The 22,005-nt window shown below is 51.7% G+C and overlaps 1 protein-coding gene across 1 annotated transcript in view; it reads left to right on the forward strand.

Moving 5' to 3' along the window:
• The first annotated feature begins 273 nt into the window (after nt 1–273).
• NAT8L (N-acetyltransferase 8 like) overlaps nt 274–22,005 on the forward strand; it is a 30,577-nt gene continuing 8,845 nt past the window's right edge. The window contains exons 1-2 of the mRNA XM_068149721.1: nt 274–949; nt 2,345–2,509. Of these exons, the coding sequence (XP_068005822.1) occupies nt 613–949; nt 2,345–2,509 (502 nt within the window). The 5' untranslated portion in view covers nt 274–612. The remainder of the gene's footprint in view (nt 950–2,344; nt 2,510–22,005) is intronic.

Here is a 22,005-nt window from a genome sequence, read left to right on the forward strand (position 1 = left end):
CTCCCCACCGCGGTCCGCAGGCTCCCGCAGCGACTGTTCCAGAACCCGTAGGGTGCTTTGGCTGTATATAAATAAATAACCACAGGCGCACACACACCGGCCACACACGGGTGGATGCGGTAGCGATGTGCGACCGCCCCGGGAGGAACCCACCGCGCAGCCCCGCGGAGGGACGCGCCGTAGTAATTTGCAAGGGGCGGTGCAGGGATGGTGGAGGGGGTGGGTGGAGAGGAGGGAGCCGTCCCCCCTCCGATCACATGGCGACCCTGCGCAGCCAATGCGGGGGGCTCTAGGACCCCGGGGACCTGCGGGCCGTCCTCCCCCCGCACTATAAATGCTTCTCCAAAATGCAGCGAGGGTCCTTTCTCCCGTCCCGCCCGGCCGCGCTGCTCCGCGCCCCGCGTAGCCGCTGCCCGGCGGGTCTCCGTCCCTGCTCCGCGCCCCGTTCCTTCCCCTCCCCCTTTCCTTTTTTTTTTTTTTTTTTTTTTTTTTTTTTTAAATTAATTTAATTTTTTTTTATTTCCTTTTTTATTTTTTTGTTGTTTTATTTTTTCCCCCCTCCCACCCCCTCATCCCGTTTTTCTCCTGCTCCCCTCCCCGCGGCCGGTTTGCATGCATTGTCTGTCTCCCAAGATGGTTTGTGAGACCAAGATTGTGGCAGAAGATCATGAATCAATCCCGGGCTCTAAAAAGGACACGATCATTGTTTCCTCCTCCCAAATGTGGCCCTCTTTGGCGGGTTCTCCTTCATCACCCCCTCCACCTCCCCTCACCCCCCCAAAAGAGGACCCTAGGCGCGACAATGTCTATATCCGCGAGTTCCACCCCTCGGAGCAGGAGGTTGTGCGCCGCATCTTTTACGAGGGGATCATGGAACGGATCCCCAACACGGCCTTCAGGGGGCTGCGGCAGCAGCCCCGCACCCAGCTGCTCTACGGGCTGCTGGCCGGTGAGTACCTGCTCTCTTTTTGGGGGGGTGGTGGGTGGCTTTTTTCTCCCCCCTCCCCTTCCCCTTGTCTCCTGGGTCTTCACAAAATGGTCGGAGAGGCGGGAGCAGACGCGGCCCCGCAGCCCCGGGCTCGCCGCCGCAGCATTGTGCGGTGCGGAGCGGCCGCGGAGCCGCAGCGCTGCGGCGGGCGCAGGCAGGCGGGGGGAGCCTGGAGCGCCGGCGCCGTGTGTGGTGGATGCGCGACCCTGCGCGGGTTTGAAGGGAGGGGAATGCTGTGTGTGTTTGGGGTACGCCGCGCAGGTTACGCGGGGGGGGGAAGGTGGAGCCGTCCTTCTGTTCCCGCAGGCCTGGGTGCGGGGGGAGTTGCGGGGAAGAGGAACTCGCCGCCCCCGCGCAGCACTGTGATTTGAGGGGGGGCTGCTGCGTTTCGGCGTTGCCTGGAGACGGCCGGGCCCGCCAACGGAGAGTTCCTCCCTTTAAGCGCCCCCCCAAAGCCATGGGGAGAGAGGGTGACCCCTGATACAGGGCCGGGGGGCGTCGCCTCTTAGAGCTTCGTGCCCCAAACAGCATCCGCAAGGTGCCCTCTTCCCAGTGCAAATAATAACGCACCCCCTCCCCGCGGTGCAAATAATTGCACACAAGTGAGGCCACGTTATTGATAATGTGCGTGTCCCCTTCCCCTGCTATGCGCCCACCACCCCTTGGAGCAAGATCTGCGCTGGTTTCTCATGCCCTTGGTGGGTGCAAGCAGGTTGCCCCCCTGTGCCCCAGCAAGAAGGGAGGACAGGGCCCTGTGTTGGAGGAGAGTTGTCCCCCCTCCCCAGGCAGACATTTGGCTTGCTCTCGGAGGCTGGGACCATGCTGGGGGAAGCTAACATCTCGGGGGGGCATCTGTAGAAGTTCCCCCAGGTCTCCAGCAGCATCGTGGCAGGCAGGGTATTCCTCCCCCTGGGAGCAGGTGCTCCCCGTGATGGGAGCAGCAATGCCGCAGTGCCACACGCGTGGCTGCGGAGCGGCGTGCCTGCAGCATGGCTTTTCCACCTTGCCTGCCTTTTGGCTTCATCAAGGAAAGCAAAGCAGGCCCTTGAGGAAAGCGCCTGGCCCCCAGTGGTTCCCCACCAGCCTCTTTCCTGAGGGAGTTTGGTGGGCTGTGCTGCAGCCTTCTCCTCCGGCTCCCTCCAAGCACCCCACAAAGTTATCTCAGCGTGATCACCTCGAGAGGGTGAATTTTCTGTGTGCTGCAAATGTGCATTTTGTCTGTTCTGTTTTGTTTGCTTTTTTTGTTGGTTTTGTTTGGTTTTATTTCATTTCTTTTTGATGAGTTTGTATTCCGAAATCAACACTAAATTCTCTTTTCTGACAGGTGTCGTTTATTTCTCTTCCTTATCTCCATAGTAATATGCTTTGTTGTGACCAAGTCCTTCCTGCTGACCTGCTGCTTGCCCATCTTTCTGATGGGCATGAGGTACTACTTCAGTAGAAAAGTTATCCTCCACTATCTCGATTGCGCCCTGCACACGGACATGTCTGATATTGAGCAATATTACATGAAACCACCAGGTGAGTGTCCACTCCCCGGAGGCAGCCTCCCCCCAGCCCTCCTGGGGGAACATGGCTGCTCCCTGCTCCTTGCTCCCGGAGCCTTTACCCTCCTGCCAGCAGCCCTGAACAAGCTCCGGAGTCGCCACAGCGCAGCTCTTTTAGCCGCTCCAGGCACAAACCTACCTCTGCTCTGCTTTTAATTTGGCTTTACTTGAAGGTTGGGTTTGTTTTTTTTGGTAGGGTTTGGTTTGGTTATATTTTTTTTGGCCTTTTTTCCCCTAAAATGTCTAGTCATCCAAGGCAGCCTCCATCCACCCCCTGAGTGCAGCACTCCTGGGTCCCATGGTCTGCCTGCTGACTGAGGTGCTGAGTGCCTGGGGACACAGGGGATGGATGATGGGGGTTATTTACTGCAGGCTAGGTCCACCCCAGCCCTGACTTCTTGAGCTTATGGTTTCGTTGCTCCTCGACTTGGCATTAGCTCTGAGAGCAGGAGGAGTGGGAGAGGAAAGCTCTTTCAGTCCAGAACACATCAAGGAACCTGTTTAATTGCACTGATTTTCCATATTATCCAAGAGCAACATTATTTGCTGCTAGTGCTTTGGAAGAGGCACAGATCAGGTATGCAGAGGGATGCTGCCTGACTTTGATGTGATGCCTTCCTCCATTTGTGACACACATGCATGTAATTAGAAACAGAGTATCTGATGATAACATTTCCTTGCAGTGCTCTTAAAGATCCCTGATGTGATTGTTTTAAAGAGCCTTTAGAACTTGACAGCTGCTATTTCCCTTGTTGTGGGCAGACAGGCCATGTTGAGGACCAAAGCAGGGGGGCTGTCTGGGCAGCCCTTTGGGGTCTGAGGTGTGCATTTGGTGGTTGCTTAGTAGTGGTGGTAAGCTGGGAGAGCAAGGCAATGCCAATATCCCACCATAGCTCCATCTTCTCAGGGTTGTTTATCTCTCTGCCCATGTTTTTGCTGTATCATTGCAGTCCTTCAGGTGTGACAAACCCCTTCCTGGATGCTTTTAGGAGACTCATAGGAGGTGCCATAGCCACAAACTTTCTTTGACTTCTGATGCACAATTGTTATTGCTATGATGATGCTGCTCCTCTAATAAGAACCCCCCAAACACTTCAGATGTGCTTGCTTTAGATTTTGTTTCCCATCACAGTGCGTCTCTCGTCCAGATCTTGTCCCACCTCACACACAGGTTGTGCTGCACTTCCACAGTGTCCTTGGTCTGTACCAATTAAGTAATGTGTGACTTGCATTTAAAGAGCTCAATCTTTTTTAAGGGTGGTGGCACAAAAATAAAAGGGCTGCTGGCAAAACTCTCTCTGAACCTCTGTGGTGGGGTTCAACTGCGTTGTTGTGCTGGAGAAAGAAGCAGGAGACTCCAGCAGCATGGTTGAGCTGCGTCACTCATGGCTGGGATTCGTGATGTGGACCCAAGTGCCTGTTTTGATCATGCTAACACAGGGAGAAAACAAAGGGAATGGGCTCAGAGGAGTGCCCTGGGTTTGTTTAGGGTCAGCAATTGTCATCTGCTTCAGCTGTGTGGCCAGCATGGCTTTGAAGCAGTCACCCTGCTTTTATTTGGTACCTCAAAGGGCTGATTTCAGTGACAGAGCAAGTGTGGGGGCTTTGCTTTCTGACAGGATTTAATTGTGTCATTAGGCTTCTGCCATGCCATGGAAAAGCAGATTTATGGGGATGTTGGTGCTTGCTGGAGTTCCTCAGTGATGATAGTGGTGTTAAACAGAGTGACTGGAATTGTAATTAGGTAAAGACCAAAGAGGCTTTGGAAACTGGAGAGGGGAAGGGTGTCCATGGATTGGGACTGACCCCCCCAGTGGTGCCTGTCCATGTGCCATGAGGCTGTCCAGTGCTATTTGGTGGCACTGTGCACAGGACATGAATCCTGTGTTTTGCTCCTGTTTCCTCCCAAAATAAGAGCTGCTGGATCTCTCCCCTGTATAAATAACAGTATAAATAGTCACCTGGGAAAAGCCCAGAGCTTTGTGGGCTTCAGAGGCCATCTGTCTGAACTGCATTGTCTGCCTGAAGGTATGGAAAAAGGCACATCACCGTGTTGGGGCTGCCCAGCCCACCCAAAGGACACAAAAATGGCAAGGAAACAACTTCCAGCCCCAAGCTTGTCTTTTGTTTGGCTGCTTTGCAGATTAGCACCCAGGCAGAAATGATTGCAGCGGGAGGGAGAAGGGCTCCTTGTCTTCTGCATTGCTCTGGCTGGGGGATTAGGTCCTCATTGAGGTGTTGGAGAAGAAATGGTCACAAGAAGGGTAATGAGATGTGAGAGCAGCTGCCCAGAGAGGCTAGAGGTGGTCAGAGCTTGACTAGATGAGTTGACAAACCTCAATTTGATGTAACTGCAGGTTGGCCTGGCTTTGGCTGGGAGTATGACCAAGCAACTTTTTGCTCCTTCTTGCAGAATCCTTCTTTACCTGCTTCAGTGTTTTGTTTTGGTTTTTTCCCCCCCATGGGAAAACAGAGGAAGTGGAGTGTTCCCCTGGTGGGTTTATGGATTCTTTCTTCTTAGGGTGATGAATGCAAAGGTGGGACTGGAATGTGGTCTTAAGGACTCAGATGATGTTGCTTGTGGCTTTGCTGAGGTTTTGCTCTTGGCATCCCTGGTAGGCAGCCATAAAAACCTGTTGTTGGCAGTGGGCTCTGTGGTGTCTGGGGCTGGGGATGCTGTAGCAGAGAGTCAACAGCAAATGGCCTCTGGTGAGGCAAGGGTCTACAATGAGGGAATATTTTAACTATCAAAGCAGGTCATTCCTGGTGTTTTTCCCTAAGCAGCTGCAAAAATGGAACTGAAAGGACCCAGTTTGCAGTGGGATACCCCACGAGCACCCAGCTTAATGATTAATGTGGGACAATTCCATCAGTTACATCATGTTGTTTTGCGCCTGCAGTTGTCCTGAGCCACTCACCTACGTGCTGGTTGTGGTCTGAATTGCCTCAGCTGGATTTTGTGTGAACTGAAAAACACCTTTTGCAGAAGTTCAGTAGCCAGAATTTCCATCTTTGGTTTCTCTTGCCCACCTACACTTAGGCCAAGAATCTGGCAGAACATTTGGGCCAGCACTTGACTTGGAATCATAGAATTGCTTTGCTTGGCAAAGACCTCCAAGATCATCAAGTCCAACCATCAACTGAAGACCACCATGGCCATTAAACCATGTCCTGAAGCGCCAGGTTTCTTGAGCACCTCCAGGGATGGCACCTCCACCACCTCCCTGGGCGGCCTGTTCCAATCCCTGACCATGCTTGGCAGCACAGAATTTCTTCCCAATCTCCAACCCAAACCTCCCCTGGTGCAACCTGAGGCCATTTCCTCTTGTCCTGTTGCTAGCTACTAGAGAGAAGAGACTAACCCCCACCTGGCTTCAATCTCTTTTCAGGGAATTGTAGAAAGGGAATTGTAGAAAGGGAGAAGGTTTTCTCCAGTCTAAACACCCCCAGCTCCCTCAGCTGCTCCTCACCAGCCCTGTTCTCCAGACCCTTCCCCAGCTGTGTTGCCCTCCTCTGGACCTGCTCCAGCACCTCAATGTCCTCCTTGGAGTGAGGGGCCAAAACTGAAGGCAATCCTTGAGGTGTGTCTTCAGCAATGCTGAGTGCAGGGGGACAATCCCTTCCCTGGTCCTGCTGGTCACATTGTTCCTGATCCAGGCCAGGATGCTGGTGGCCTTCTTGGTACTTCACCTGATCCTGGGGAGAAGCTCGTGCTTGGAGCTCACACGCAGTGGAGTGACTTGAAATTGCTGCTGATTGGAGGGCAATTGTGTCAAGTCCTGTGCTGGGGGGTCTTAAAGCAAAAGGGTGAATGGTTCCTACACCTTCCAGAGCTATTTGTAAACTTGTCTTTTTCGTTTCATAAACAGCACTTACTGCCTTCCCCCCCTGCCCCTCCTCTTCTTCGTAGGGTGTGAAAAAAGGCACTGGGGTGGTGGGTAAGAAAGGAGTTGGATAATTGAGCTTAATTGTCAACCAGAGTAACTCAGGCTCTAGTAGATGACAGAAAAAGCAGGAATTAATTTAAAATAGAACTCTGCCTCCTCCTCTACGCAAATAAGAGGAGCACAGCTGGAGCTTCTTTTATGGTCTGATGATTTTGACGACTAATCAGTTTTACAGTGTCTCTTCAAGCTTCTGTCCCTGCTGCTTGTGTTGTGTGTTGTGGGTTTGTTGATGGGTTGGGTTGTTGTTTTGGTTTTTTTTTTGCAGTGGTTGGTGTGTTGGAGAGATGCTTGTTAAGGTTGTGAGATCCCTGCTGGAGAGCTGCTGGAAACCTGGACTCTGCCTCCAGTGCTAACCCTCTGCTCTCCACGTTGAGCTGAGCCAGGGCTTGGGAGCTAGCGTGTCGTGCTGTGGTGGTTTGAAGTGCTCTCTCCTGCTGCTGGCTCTCCTGGCAGGGTCTGCTGAGGGGTGTGCGTGCGTGTGGCGGTGGGAGCCAGCCTGTGCCAGCGGTTTTGGGCACCGGTGATGAGCTGGGTGGCTGCATTGCAGTGCTCAGTGCCGCAGGGCAGGATGGGCAGGCAGCGGAGGGGCGACCTGGAGCGCTGTGGCCGTGGGACCGGGTGGAGTCTTGAGGGCATCTGCCTTGCATAACGCAGCAGATGAAGCTGAAGTGGTTGCTGCAGGAGGTGTCTGGTCACATTAGCCACGCCAGGCTGAGAGCTGTGCCTTTTGGCAGTGGCTGCACATCTGTGGCTCTTGGCCAAACTGGTGCCTCTGGTTTCCTCGTGCTGGGAGGAGACGTGTGCCTCTGCTCCCCTGCCTCCACCCATCCAGGGGTCAGCAGAGCCTCCCTGTGCTGCTGTCCTTTGTCCTCTGGTATGTGAGGGTGCAAAGGAAGAGCCTGCAGTGATATCCTGACCTCCATGGGGGACAGGGCCCTAAGGAAGAGAGGTCAGAGGGGGTAGTTCATTAGGGTTCAGTTTCTGCAGCTCTCGGGTGACACACTCCTTAGGTGGGCACAAAGCAGGGATGTCCTGCTGCTCTTGGCTGAGCTTTTGGGATCCTATCCTTCTGCCAGAAGCACACCAGTTGAAGTGGGGCCAGAGCTGGGTTGTGAGGAGGTGGGATCCTGTTTGTTTTCTGTTTCTCTTGAGATAGTCCTCACCTTCACTGAGATGTTTGGGAAACATGAAGTATTTCAGTTGTGCTCTTGCATCAGGCCATTCCCAGTGGCTTTGATGCCAGGGGGACAGAGCTGATACCAGAGGAGGTGAACCCAGATGTTTGCAAGGAGGAAAGCAGCAGGGTTTGAATGGTGTGGTGCCTGCTAACCCAGCTCAGCAGGTGCTGAGCCCCAGGGGGCTGTGGGGTGAGCAGCAGGGAGTTAGGGATGCAGGGAAAACTCAGGGGCCACCTCGGGAGGAGATCCTCACCCTAGGAGCTGTGGTTGCTCTGCTGTGCCCAGACCCTTTGCAAGCCAGGGCAGGAGTTTCTCCCCATCAGAGCCCCCAGGGCGGAGGGGCAACCCTGGAGCCCAGTTCCTCCACATTCTGGGTAATGCTCAAGCTGCCAGATAAGCAGGAGCTCCACTGCCAGGTGATAACATTGTTTGTCCAGAACAGGGCAGCCCTTGCTTTGCAAAGGGAGGGCTTAGTTACCTGACACAGGGCAAGGGCTCAGGGCTGCTGCTTCCAGTGGAGGAACCTGGTTTTGGAGAGCCCTACCCTGCAAGGTGCCCCAGAGGCAGCTGGAATCTGAAGCATCCCTGTCCTCAGCATTTCCTGCTGGCTGTGCAGTGTCCTCACCTAAGGTATCTGCCAGACCCCTGAACTGGGAGTCCTGCAGGGAGATGTTGGGATGTGCCTCTCCTCATGCACTGCACGGTGTGTGGAGGAGACCGGTGTGGGGCTTGGAGATGGCAAGTGCAAGGGAGAGGCTGTGTGCTTACCTCTGCCTCCCTCTTTCCCCAGCCCTGCTCCAGGGAACTGAGCTCAGGTCTTATCCTCAGGCAATGGAGGGTCTGCCCAGTGAGCCTTTCACTGCTGGCATCTCTCTGCAATTCAATGAGGGTGCTCCAGGGGATGTGATCTCCATATCAGAGAGATCCTACCAGATTAGGATTAGAGACCTTCAGTGTATTTTGTAGTGGGAAGGATTACATCTGAAAGCTGAGACCCCTTGGGAGGGGGACAGCCAGGGCTGCTGCTGCTTACCAATTCCCATTGTTGCTTTTGGGTTTGTGAATCTCACCAGCACTGAACTGCCTGCTTTGGCATTTTTGTTGTCTCCAGGGTGGAGTTTGTTGGGAAGCAAGAGGAAAAACAACTCGTGTTTCCAAGTGTGAGGGATGTGCTTTGTCCAGCATTGGTAGTGGACTGAGATATTTTGGGTTTAACTGAATCATGGATAACATCTTCAAAGTCAGGGTGCCTCTCCCAAAACCCACCTTGCCCTGGAGGAGCCTTGGCAGCTCCATCCTGCAGGCACTCAGCGTGGGCACAGCGAGCATCAGAGCTCCTAACCTCCACCTTGCCTTCCCAGAGCTGACCAAGGGCTTTTTCCTGGTCCCAGCAGCAAGGGCAAGCTGAAGACAACTTTGTTGGGTCCCAGTGGCAAGGATCATCTGAAGGCAGCTCTGCTGGGCTGCAGCTCTACTGAGCCCCAGCCCAACCCTGCAGCCCTGCTGATAAGCTGTGGGTAGCTCTGGAGGTGACAGCCTGGGTCTCTTGCAATGCCACGCCACGGGGGTCAGCTCTGCTCAACCCACCTGAGGGCCTGCAGGGTCTTTCTACCCTGCAAAATCTTTATCCTTCAAAATCTCCCCCCCCCCCCCCTACTTTTGGAAGGTCCAGGTAGTGCAGGGAAGAGCAGTGCTGCCAGCCAGGAGCTGGCACATGGCAAAACTGAAGTTTGATGGTTGGAGGAGGGTGCAGGGCTATGTCATCCCCCACAGATGGGATAAACACATTCCTGGGCAAGCTGCTGCAGCCTCCCCCCCTCATATTTATTTATCACTGGAGTAGCAACATATGCCCAGACCCATTCCTCAACATGCATCTCCGTAAGACAAAAATAGCTTTGCCTTCAGATCCACCAGCTTTGGCACACTCCCGTGTCAAAATTAGAGGGAAATAGATTTTATAGTAAATTTTGCAGAGCAGCAGCACTTCCCCTCCCCCACACCCCCTTTTTGTTTTCCCCACTCCTGTGCACTCAGAATTTCTCCCTGTAGGTAAAACTCTGCCATGACCATCAGCTGATCCAGCAGTCTCTGAGTTGCAGCTATAGGATCAGTAAGGTTGGAAAAGACTTCAAAGATCATCAAGTCCAACCTGTCAGCCAACACCTCATGACTACTAAACCATGGCACCAAGTGCCACGTCCAATCCCCTCTTGAACACCTCCATGACTGGGTGGATGTCATGGGGTGGCAACTAGAAAGGTTCCTTCCAACCTAAAGTGTTCTGTGGTGGTTCTAGAAGTGTGTTCTGCCTGCAGGTATGAAAACCTCTGGTACATGCAAGTGCTGTTCATTAATCTTCAGTACAAGAAGTAATAAGTTGTGTAAATTGGACATCATTAGGTTTTTTAGGCACAGTTAACTCCTCCTGAGTGTCAAATGCAAGCATGGGGATCTGGAGAAACAGATCTGGTGAGGGGCAGCTGAGGGAGCTGGAGGTTAGCCTAGAGGAAAGGAGGCTGAGGGGAGACCTCATTGCTCTCTGCAACTCCCTGAAAGGAGGCTGGAGTAAGGTGGGGGTGGGTCTCCTAAGAACAAGTGTTAGAAAAAGAGGAAATGGCCTGAAATCGTGCCAGGGAGCTTGAGGTTGGATGTTAGTTAAGATTTCTTTCCTGAGTGGTCAGGCATTGGAACAGGCTGCCCAGGGAGATGGAGTCACCATCCCTGGATGGTGTGCAAGAAGTGTGTGGCCATGGTAGTGATAGGACTAGGGGGAATGGAATGAAGCTGGAGGTGGGGAGATTCAGGCTGGAGGTGAGGAGGAGGTTCTTCACCATGAGAGTGGTGAAGCCCTGGAATGGGTTGTCCAGGGAGGTGGTCAAGGCCCTGTCCCTGGAGGTGTTTAAGCCCAGGCTGAATGAGGCTGTGGCCAGCCTGATCTAGTGTGGGGTGTCCCTGCCCATGGCAGGGGGGTTGGAACTGGATGATCCTTATAGCCCCTTCCAACCCTGAATGATACTATGATACTATGGCACTTCAGGGCATGGTTTAGTGGTCATGGTGGTGTTAGTTGATGCTTGGATTTGATGACCTTGGAGGCCCTTCCTAACCTTAATGACGATGAACATGAAGGGTGCAGAAACATCAGGTGCTCAGGGGCTTTTTTCCTGCCTTTGAGGGTTGTGTGTGTGTGTGAGTGTGTGTTGGTTACCAGGATGTTGCAGAGCACACATTTTTATTTTGGTGTGCTGGGGATCTGTTAACAAATAATCACATTTGGTGCTGCTCCCTTCCAGTCTCAAGCAAAAAGAGAGACCTGGAGTGCTTTGGTGGTTTCTTCTTCTCTGAGGGGCTGAGGGATGCACTGATCTTTGTTGTTGCTTCCTGCATCAGCGAAACAGGGAGCTTCAAAGGGTATTTTAAGATGATTTTTTTTCCCCCTTTTATTTTTGTTCCCCCCTTGTAGGAAGCTGAGGAATCATTTCTTTTTGCTGGCAGGTAGCTAATGAGAGCAGTCTGCAAGAGAATCCAGAGCTTTAGGTTCTGTGTGCTTGGAAGGTTCTGTGTGCTTGGAAGGTTCTGTGTGCTTGGAAGGTTCTGTGTGCTTGGAAGGTTCTGTGTGCTTGGAAGGTTCTGTGTGCTTGGAAGGTTCTGTGTGCTTGGAAGGTTCTGTGCGCTTGGAAGGTTCTGTGCGCTTGGAAGGTTCTGTGTGCTTGGAAGGTTCTATTCCTTGTAAACAAATAATGAAGTTTAGGGGTTTCCTTCTTCATTTGGGGGTTGTGGGGTTGGTTGTTTTCCAAGGGCCCAATGGAATCACCAAGAAACTTCAGGCACTTTGTGAAGGTTGCATCCAAAATGAGTTTGTAGAGGTCTGGTTAGAGTTAGGTGCAAGCCATAGTAATCTGCCACAGATGGCTTTGAGCCATTAGTTGCAGTCATCTCTTGACCCCTTGGACCCCAGCAATCAATTAACTAATTATAGATGGTGTCATTTGCTGTCCTCTACAACTGCTTAGTTCTTTCAGGAGTTGCAAATTTTGTCTCTGCCAGGAGAATTCTGAAACTCAGACCTGAGACTTGGCTTGGCTTAGGGCCAAGCTGGGATTCTGCTTTAAAATGGGATTCTGAGAGTGTGAAAGGAGGCTTTGCAAAAGAGGTAACAGCAAACAAGAATTCCAGAGGAGTTGTTCTTTTTTAAGTGGCTGCATGAGATATTTATTGCTCTTTAAAATGGGATGTGCAGCTCACAGAGAAACAAACCCCATTCGTAGCAGGTTATTGGGTGCTGCTTGAAATGATGGCTTGTGAGCAGTAGCTGTCACTGTAAAATTCATCTGCTACTTCTAGGATTCATCCAGGTGCCAAAGCTGAAAACCAGAGGCTTTATAAAACAATTATCTCTGCAGTTCAGGAACTGTAAGATAAAAGGGAGGATAGTTTTGATCACCTGGATTCTGCCACTCTATTCTGCTCTGGTGAGACCTCACCTGCAGTATTGCATCTGGCTCTGGAGCCCTCAGCACAGGAAGGATGTGGACGTGATGGAGCTGGTCCAGAGGAGGGCTGTGAAGACTACTGGGGGGCTGGAGCACCTCTGCTACAAGGACAGGCTGAGGGAGCTGAGGTTGTTCAGCCTGGAGAAGAGAAGTCTGCAGGGAGACCTAATGGCAGCCTTCCAGTACCTGAAGGGTGGCCACAAGAAAGCTGCAGAGGGACTGTTCCCAAAGACCTGCAGAGACAGGACAAGGGGCAATGGTTTGAATGAGAGAAGAGCTGATTTAGATTGGATGTTAGGAACAAGTTCTGCACCATGAGGGTGGTGGAACACTGCAAGAGGGAGGTAGTGGAGGCCCCATCCCTGGAGATATTCAAGGTCAGACTTGACAAGGCTCTGAGCAACTTGATGTAGTGGAGGATGTCCCTGCTGACTGCAGGGGGGTTGGACTGAATGACCTTTGGAGGTCCCTTCTTTTAGAAAGTACTGATTGTGGTAGAGCTGTGACAGGGTTAATGTTTGGTGCCTTCTAGGCAGGTCCCTATGTTCTTGGTTGTGACACTATGAAACCTACACTGAGCCAGTGCTGGGATTGCCTGGATCCCAGACCCTGGTTACAATATCTATTGGGGCAGCAGTTGAAGAGGTGCTGTTGACAGAGACCATCTCTGAGGTCTTGGCAGCCAGGACATCCCCTGTGATGCCAGGGAGGACCGAGCTGTGTGCAGGTGCCTGGGCCAGCAGCGCTGGGGATGAGCTGTGCCAGGATTAGTGCCAGCCTGACTTTCCTCTGCCTTCTCTTTCCCGGCTGAAGATCTTTGGGGAATTCAGGTCAGATGTGGAAATTGTTTTGAATTGACAAAAAGCTGCATTTTGAAGAGAGCTGCTTGCCTGCCTTTACCCTGGGTTGCCAGTAATGGCTGTACAAGCTGCTCCCACTCCCTCTTGCCAGTGTGCTTGAATCCTGACTTGGAAACCGGCCTCAGAGACCCAAGTTTGTTTGCTTTGTACAGTTGCAGCTCTTGGTCTCTGCTAATTGAAATGGGGGGGTGTGATGGACCAGCTGTCCAGCCATGAATGGCTCCTCAGTGCACCTCACACACAACACCCATTTCAGCAGCTCCCACAGAATGACATCCTACTGTTGGCAACCAATACTGGGGCTTTGAGTCATTTTTTTCCCTCCATTCTTTTGCCCTCTTCCTTCCCCTGCCACAGCACTTCTGTGCTTTCTGCACTTGTGTCATGCTGCAACATTTGCCTTTTCTGGGTTTTTATCCTTTGAATTCTGCTTGGCTCTCTTGTCCACAGAATCAGAGAATTGTTTTGCCTGGAAAAGACCTTGAAGATCAAAGACCCTTAAGATCTTTCTCTAGCTCTACCGAGTCTGGTGCTAAATCTTCCCTGTGTTGAATTTTCTGGTGGCTTTGGCCTGGTTCTTCACTCAGCACTTCTGCTGTCTCCCAAGAGGGATGATTCCCCCACACAGCACCCCTCTCTGATCTTCCTTTTCCTTCCATTATGTCCCTTGGGTGATTTTCACCCTCTAAGCCCTAGCTTCTCCTTAGTTTGGCGTTCAGCTGTTTGTTGCACGGTGAGCAGAAGTCTTGGGTAACTTGGTTTGGTTTGGGGTTGTTTTTATGTATTTCTTTCCCCCCCCCCCAGCAGAATACTGAGAATAACAAAGATGAGCAAATAAATCCAAGTCAGCAGCACGAGGAGATTGTGTCTGCTAAGCTGAAAGCAGTGTCAGCCATGGTGGGGAGAGAACACTTTGCCTAAAGGCAAATGAACTGCCAACAACAGGATTTCTTACACCTTCTTGAGAGCATCTGGCATGCCTCTCTCCCAGGTGTATCTGGGCATGGCCTATTGATCTTTTCTGCTATTTTTATCCCTATAAACCTCCTTCTTCCCTTTTTAATAGAATATATAAAATTGTTATTGCAGTCAGAGTGCAGGGGGGAAAGAAAAGGGGGAGGGGTGGAGGGAAGCCATAACAATAATCAACAAAAAGCCACCCCCAACAAATCAACCTTCCCTTTGCTGAGAGCAGGGCTTTTTGTTCTTTTTTTGGAGGTGCCAAATCTGTTCATCCTCTCTGGAACTAGCTAACAGCATCAGAAACACTGTGTAACACTTCTAGTGGGAAGCCAGGGAAGACCTAAATCTGTAGTCTTTCAATTGAAAGTGCTGTTAAATAGTAGAGCTGCAGAGAGCAGCCTTTGAGATCAGCCTGGTTGGGAGCTCCTGCCATTTAGAATATTTAGGATAGAATTAACCAGGTTGGCAAAGACCTTTGAGATCACTGATTTGCAAGCAGTTCTGGATGATGATGGTGAGTTGAAGGGCAGGGCAGGTACCCAGCTGCTGTCCACAGAGCATCTTGGTGAAGTCCTCCTTGACAGAATCCCATCTCTAGTTGTGGGGGGAGAGAAAAGGAGCTTGAGGGGAGGACATTGTAGGCAAGTGGAGCTAATGAGAGATGTTTATAAGGCCCTAGCTGTTTAAGAGGGGGATTTGTGAGGCACCTCTTCAAGCTTTTGCTGCCTGTAAAGTCAATTAGATTCACTTAATGGCTATGAAAATACACATCTGGTGTGATTTTTGGAACCTGCAAACGCGGAGAGGATAACATCAAGCTGTGCCTCTTGGGCAGTGATTTATTTACTTATTTGTTTTTCCTTTGGGAGTAAGCCATCAGCAGGTTTTACAGGGCTCTGTTCTGAGCCATCAGTAGTCTGAAAAGCATCAAAGCATCTGCAAGGATTCCTTGAGAAGTGGGGACATTTGTTTATTCGTTTTCATGGAGAGTTCAGGCAGCTAAAGAGGATTTCAGTGAAATGCTTTAAAAAAAAGAAAAACCCCAACCCTCTGAACAACCAAGACCCCACCCAATCCAGGCAGCCCCAAGCCCCCACACAAATCAAGGCAGCCCCAAGCCCCCACCGAATCCAGGCAGCCCCAGGCCCCCAGCCAAATCCAGGCAGCCCCAGGCCCCCACCGAATCAAGGCAGCCCCAGGCCCCCACCCGAATCAAGGCAGCCCCAAGCCCCCACCCGAATCCAGGCAGCCCCAGGCCCCCACCCGAATCCAGGCAGCCCCAAGCCCCCACCCAAATCCAGGCAGCCCCAGGCCCCCACCCAAATCCAGGCAGCCCCAGGCCCCCGCCCAATCCAGGCAGCCCCAGGCCCCCACCCAAATCCAGGCAGCCCCAAGCCCCCTGCCCAATCCAGGCAGCCCCAAGCCCCCACCCAAATCCGGGCAGCCCCAAGCCCCCGCCCAATCAGACAAAACCAAAAACCTGAGAAACCCTCAGCTGAACAGAGAAGCAAACAAAACACCAAATGCCCCAAACTCAAGAAAAAAGCGCCCCCCACCAAACAAACAAACTACCCCAAACCAACCAACAAAGCTCCCAATAAACAAACAAAAAAAACCAACCCCTCCCCCCCAAAGCCAAAGAAGAGAATGGGACTGATGGGGCTGAGCCCTTCTCAGCGCTGCTTCGTGACAGGACATGGGGCACTGGGCACAAACTGGAACCCAGGAGGTTCCACCTAAACATGAAGAGAAGCTTCTTTGCTGTGGGGGTGCTGGAGCCCTGGAGCAGGCTGCCCAGAGAGGTTGTGGAGTCTCCTTCTCTGGAGAGATTCCCAAGCCACCCGGACATTGTGATCCTGGGCAAGCTGCTGTGGGTGTCCTGTTTTAGCTGGAGGGCTGGTCTGGATGATCTCCAGAGGTCCCTTCCATCCCTCACCACTCAGTGATCCTCATTCTGTCCTGTCTCAGCATGGGGTGTGGGGGGGTTCACAGTATCACAGTATAACTTAGGTTGGAAAGGACCTCGAGGATCATCGAGTCCAACCTATCAACACAGACCTCATGACTAGACCATGGCACCAAGTGCCACGTCCAATCTCCTCTTGAACACCTCCAGGGACGGTGACTCCACCACCTCCCTGGGCAGCACATTCCAATGACGAATGACTCGCTCGGTGAAGAACTTCCTCCTCACCTCGAGTCTAAACCTCCCCTGGCGCAGCTTGAGACTGTGTCCCCTTGTTCTGGTGCTGGTTGCCTGGGAGAAGAGGCCAACCCCTTCCTGGCTACAACCACCTTTCAGGTAGAGTTCAGTGTTTAGTGTTGCTTTTGTGGCTGGCAAAACCCAGCAGCTCCTCACAATACTGCACTTCTGCTCAGGCTGGTGTGGATTTGCTCCTCTCCTGGCTCTGATTGCTGTAGGTGCTGTTCATATTTATAAGTCGATCCCCTTTCTGCAGACACTTGAAGGAGCCTGCCACAGGCTGATGGTGCCTGCTGTGAAGGTATCTGGTGTGCCACAGGTGATGGTACATGCCCTGAAGGTATCTGCTTTCACCAGCTCTGAGCTGGCTGCCCTTCATTTCCATGGAGCGAGACCTGGCCCAAAGTAAATCATCTTGGATTTAGCAAATCTCTTTCAAATCCCCAGCTCTCCTCTTGAGGCTAGGGCTCAAAGGAACCCTGCTCACCTGGGTGGGGGGTGTAAGGAGGTGGTGGATGGTCATCACAGGAGAGCTGGGAATCCCTGCATGAGGCTTCTGCAGGGACTTTCCAGGCTGCCAGGGTAGTCTGAACTGGCAAAGTAATTTTAGAAGTACAGAGATTTACAGATGTCGTTTTCCTTTTCCCTTAGTGCATCATCCACAAGAGCTCCATTGTCTGTGCCCAGCCCCACAGATGTTCATGTGTTTGAGTTTTCTTTGGCTGCCCCATTAAATAAATGGGCTATTTGCTGTCTGCTGTGGTAGAGTTCAGTGGCATTCCACTAATGGAAGAGGTAGATAATGGTTGGACTCACTGTGAAAGGTCCTTTCCAAAGGCCTGAAACCTTTCTATTATTCTACACCCAAGGTGCATCTCTACAACCATCTCTCCTGTAGCTCCCCCTGGCCTTGGATGTCAGAAGTACCCAGCAGACCCCCTCCCCAAGGAAAAGGTCTTGTTTCTTGGCATGCTGCAGGTACAAACTGCTTGGTTTGTTCCATCACCTCCCATGCCAGGATGAACATCTCCATGGAGATGCTGTTCCACCTCCATGGCAGCAGGGCAGAGCAGTAGTAGGTTTGCCTGGCTGACCCAAGCCTGATTATCCTTAATCAGCTTTGTTATCAACCAGCACCAGAACAAGAGGACACAGTCTCAAGCTGCACCAGGGGAGGTTTAGGCTGGAGGTTAGGAATAATTTCTTCATAGAGAGAGAGATTGGCCATTGGAATGGGCTGCCCAGGGAGGTGGTGGAGTCACCATCACTGGAGGTGTTTAGGAAGAGCCTGGATGGGGTGCTTGGTGCCATGGGTTAGTTGATTAGATGGTGTTGGGTGATGGGTTGTATGCACTGATCTTGAAGGTCTCTTCCAACCTATTCTGTTCTATTCTGTCATTTCAGTTCCCCTGTTACTTAGTCATCTACTCCTTACCCAGAGGTTAGGGGAACAGGTTTGACCCATTGGTTGAAGGGCTTTTACTGAGAGGTCAAGCAGGCCTGGTCCTGGTGAGAGGCACCCAAAGAAGCATCCTTGGTGAGCAGCTGGGGAGGATAGAGTACTGAAACCACTCTCACTCCTCACCTCCTGAGCTCTTCCCATTCCATTGCAGTGGATTCTAGGGGCTCATCTTGGTGTGGCAGATGGTGGCTGTTCACGTGCTGCGATGTTGAGAGTGTGGGTTGGTCTCAGCTGGTTACACCTGGTGTCCTTGTTGGCTACCTGAGCTCTGGGAAGGCTGTGTGTGCAGCACCATTTCAAGCTGCTGTGCTAGAAAGAGAAAGAAGTATCTATGGCTTGGAATAGCTTCAAGGAGGCCAACTGACTTCAGCCTGTGGCTTGGACAAAATCTGTGCCCCGAGCCAATTTTTCCTCATAAAAGAGATGTTCTTAAAGGTCTTCTTCCAAGCTTAATGATTCTATCATTCCATGTTCCAGTCCCCTCAGCATTTTTTCTGCACCCTCTCCAGAAATCACTCTCCTCCTTGAACTGGGGAGCCCAGAACTGGACACAATACTCCAGCTGGGGCCTCACCAGGGCAGAGCAGAGGGGGAGGAGAACCTCCCTTGACCTACTGGTCACACTATTCCTGATGCACCCCAGGATCCCATCAGCCTTCTTGGCCAGAATGGCACATTGCTGCCTCATGATCATCCTGCTGTCCACCAGCACTTCCAGGTCCTTCTTCCCAGAGCTGCTCTCCAGCAGATCAGCCTCCAGCCTGGACTGCTCCGTTAGTTTCTCTCCTTGCTGCGCTGTTTGGTGCAGTACCTGTGTAGATACAGACACTTCTGTGGAAATAAAGAGGATTTTGGCTAAATTTAGACCAGACAAGTAATGATGGATGGTGGAAATAAGATCGATTCTATCTGGTTTCCCTGTGTTGATTTATGGCTGGGCCAGCTGCTAGAAGGAAGTCATTTGGTGGTGATTGCTTGGTGCCTTTTTACAGTAATGCACATGAAGCAAAAGTCAGCCAGCAAATCATGCTAAAACATCCAGTAACTGGAGATTATTTTTCCTTCTTTTCCCAGTATTTGGAAGTGGAAAGTGCTGTCATGTAAATTCAGTACCTTTCTGAAAGCAATCAAGCTGTGCAGTGAAAGATTGATGTAGAAGATGGAGACTGAGCCTTAACGATGTCCTTTTAAGGAGCTGGCTTAAAACACCACCAGCAGCACATTTAATCTTGTCAACTAATTTCACTAACAAGGAGCTAATTGTCACATCAGTCTTGTCTTTTGGAGCAGCTGCTAGGAGGACACTGGCCAGCAAAGCTGCCAGAAGGGCTTGATTTCTTGTTGGTGTGTTGTGTTTTTTTCCCCCCCTTTAAGCTGCTAAGAAGCAGTCTGAATTCTGAACTGCTGCTCTGGAATCATTGAACTGTTGAGGCTGGAAGAGACCTTTTGAGATCAAGTCCAACTGCTCATGTTGAGCTCACAATCCTGCCACTGCCATTAAATCACATCCCTCAGCACCACATCCACATCTCTCTTAAGCAACTCCATGGATGGTGGCTCCACCACCTCCCTGGGCAGCCTGTCCAAAGCCTGAGAACCCTTTCTGTGAAGAGTTTTTTTCCTGATATCCAACCTGAAGCTCCCTTGATACAACTTGAGGCCACTTCTTGTTCTGTCTCTTGTTGCATGTGAGAAGAGACCAGCCCCGACCTGTCTCCCACCTCCTTACAGGGAGCTGTGGAGGGCAGGGAGGTCTCCCCTCAGCCTCCTTTTCTGAAGATTGACTTTTTTTGCTTAAGGTCTGACTCTGCAGCTGATCAGCTTAGTGTGGCTTTGGGATGCACAGGGAACATCCTCTGTGAAAGGACTTTGAATACTTTTTCCTGTGCTTGTCCATTTGTGCAGAATGGTCTATTCTGCTGAGCCAGCTCCACTGAGCTGGGAATTGTCAGCCAGCTAGCCCTGAGGACAACGCCAGGCCAGCATCACATCTTCCAGGCTTTATCCACTCCTTTAAGCTGTTTAATGCTTTGCTTGTCAATGACAGTTGCTCAGGTGCAAAACCCCCAGGCAGTGCCTAGTTTCTCAGCTCTGCTTTCCCTTAGTGACCCAGCGGGTAGACCCCAATGTGGGTGAGTTTGTCTCTCCCTTCTCTGTAGCATGTCCTCCTTTTCATCAGCAGGGAGCAGACCAGTGGGCCAGGCTAAATATTCCCTGATGGCATCCTGGCCTGCTTCAGGAACAGTGTGGCCAGCAGGAGCAGGGAGGTCATTCTGCCCCTGTACACTGCACTGGTTAGGCCACACCTTGAGTCCTGTGTCCAGTTCTGGGCCCCTCAGTTTAGGAAAGATGTTGAGATGCTGGAAGGTGTCCAGAGAAGGGCAACAAAGCTGGGGAGGGGTTTGGAGCACAGCCCTGTGAGGAGAGGCTGAGGGAGCTGGGGTTGCTTAGCCTGGAGGAGACTCAGGGGAGACCTTATTGTTCTCTACAACTACCTGAAGGGAGGTTGTAACCAGGTGGGGGCTGGTCTCTTCTCCCAGGCAACCAGCATCAGAACAAGAGGACACAGTCTCAAGCTGTGCCAGGGGAGGTTTAGGCTGGATGTCAGGAAGAAATTCTACACAGAGAGAGTGATTTGCCATTGGAATGTGCTGCCCAGGGAGGTGGTGGAGTCACCATCACTGGAGGTGTTTAGGAGGAGACTGGATGGGGTGCTTGGTGCCATGGGTTAGTTGATTAGGTGGTGTTGGGTGATAGGTTGGACTTGATGATCTCGCAGGTCTCTTTCAACCCATTCCATTCCATTCCATTCCACTACCCCAGGCTATCACAAGCAATGCCTGGTGTCACTCATGACAGATGAGGAAAAATGGAGCAGCCTAGAAGAGGCACAGTGCAAAACACAGCAGGGAAAGGAAACCAGCTGCAAAGGGAGCAGGAGAGAAAAATGTAAAACATGTGAAAGTTGATCTGGGGACAGAGATGATTGTGTAGTAACCTGGAAGTCAAGAATAAAAGCCTTGAATTTGTGACATATGATAGGAAGTCAAAGAGGGAACATGGGATGAATGGGAGTTGGGGGGAAAGGGATAGTTCACCGCAGAGGAAGATCAGATAGACACATCTGGCTGGCTGGCTCTGGCCAGCCTGATCGTGTGTGGGGTGTCCCTGCCCATGGCAGGGGGGTTGGAACTAGATGATCCTTGTGGTCCCTGCCAACCCTGACTGATTCTGTGGTAACCTGGGTGCCTCTAACCTCCCCACAACTGCTTCTGCAGCTTTTCCTCGAGCAGTTGTTGCAGGTTGGCTCTGTTGCAGTCTTTGCTTTTCAAAGTGCATCACAGCCAACAGAAAAAGCCAGAGAGAAGATTTTTTTTTTCTTCCCAAGCCCTGCTGTTGCAGTTCTTAATATAGCACCCTCTGAACTGTGCAGGAAGGGCTTTCTGTGCCCTGCTGGTGGCACATTTCTAGCTGTCTCATCAAAAGCCTGTTCCCGCGATGTGCCAAGCGCTTCCCGGGGCTTTGATGAGCTCCCCGGGTGCCGTCGTGCCTGGTGACACTCTGGGTCCCGTGGGACTGAAGCCTGCTGGAAAAACCAGCCTGTGAAGTGCTGATGTGGGGCTATGGCTGCTAACAGCTTGTGTTGCTTTGGAGGAGCAAGGTGTATGGGTAGGAGCTGTCACCTAGGCGCTTCAGAGCGGGAGTGCAAAGGTTTTAGGCTCAGAACTGCCTGCAGGCTTACACCCCCAGCAGCAACAGCAGGTGATGCTGTTTGGGACCAGATCTGGCCAGGTTCTGAAGTCCATTTGCTGCAGAATGTCCTTCTTTTCTCCAGTCAAGATAGGAAGTAAACCACAGCTGGCTGCCAACATCTTGGGGGTTATCAGGGGTTTTGACAGCCCCTAAAATCCTGTGAGGAGGTAGCTGGGTGCTTTTGAGGATGGACCAGCTCCATCAGCAGGCGTGGGGCAGACACTGGTGGAAATCAGTTCTTGTGCTGTTACTGTGAGTTGCAAGCCCACCACCCTTCCCATCCCCAGGTGAAGATAAAGCTGGGCTGCAGCAAAACTTCCTGGTGGGACCATCACCTGCCCAGGTTTATCAGCAGTGGCACATCAGGGCACTTTCCAGTCTGAATCCAAATGTGCTCTTGGGCTTGCACAGATGTTAGGCCAGCTGTTGCCTGCAGTCTAAACCTCATCACTCCCCCATGTCTCATTTTATGCTCAGGTTTTAGAGGGCACCTCTGAATTCCTGTCTCCTGAGTCAGTTTGAAACCCACTGCTCTTGGGGGTGATAGTGACAGTGTTTCTGGTGGTAAAGGTGCATGGAACAGTGCTGTGGCTGTGTTCCAGGTCAGA

Source organism: Melanerpes formicivorus, unplaced genomic scaffold, assembly GCF_026170545.1.
Source record: "Melanerpes formicivorus ecotype bairdi unplaced genomic scaffold, bMelFor1.0.p_v2 SCAF_18, whole genome shotgun sequence".
NCBI classification, from domain to species: domain Eukaryota; kingdom Metazoa; phylum Chordata; class Aves; order Piciformes; family Picidae; genus Melanerpes; species Melanerpes formicivorus.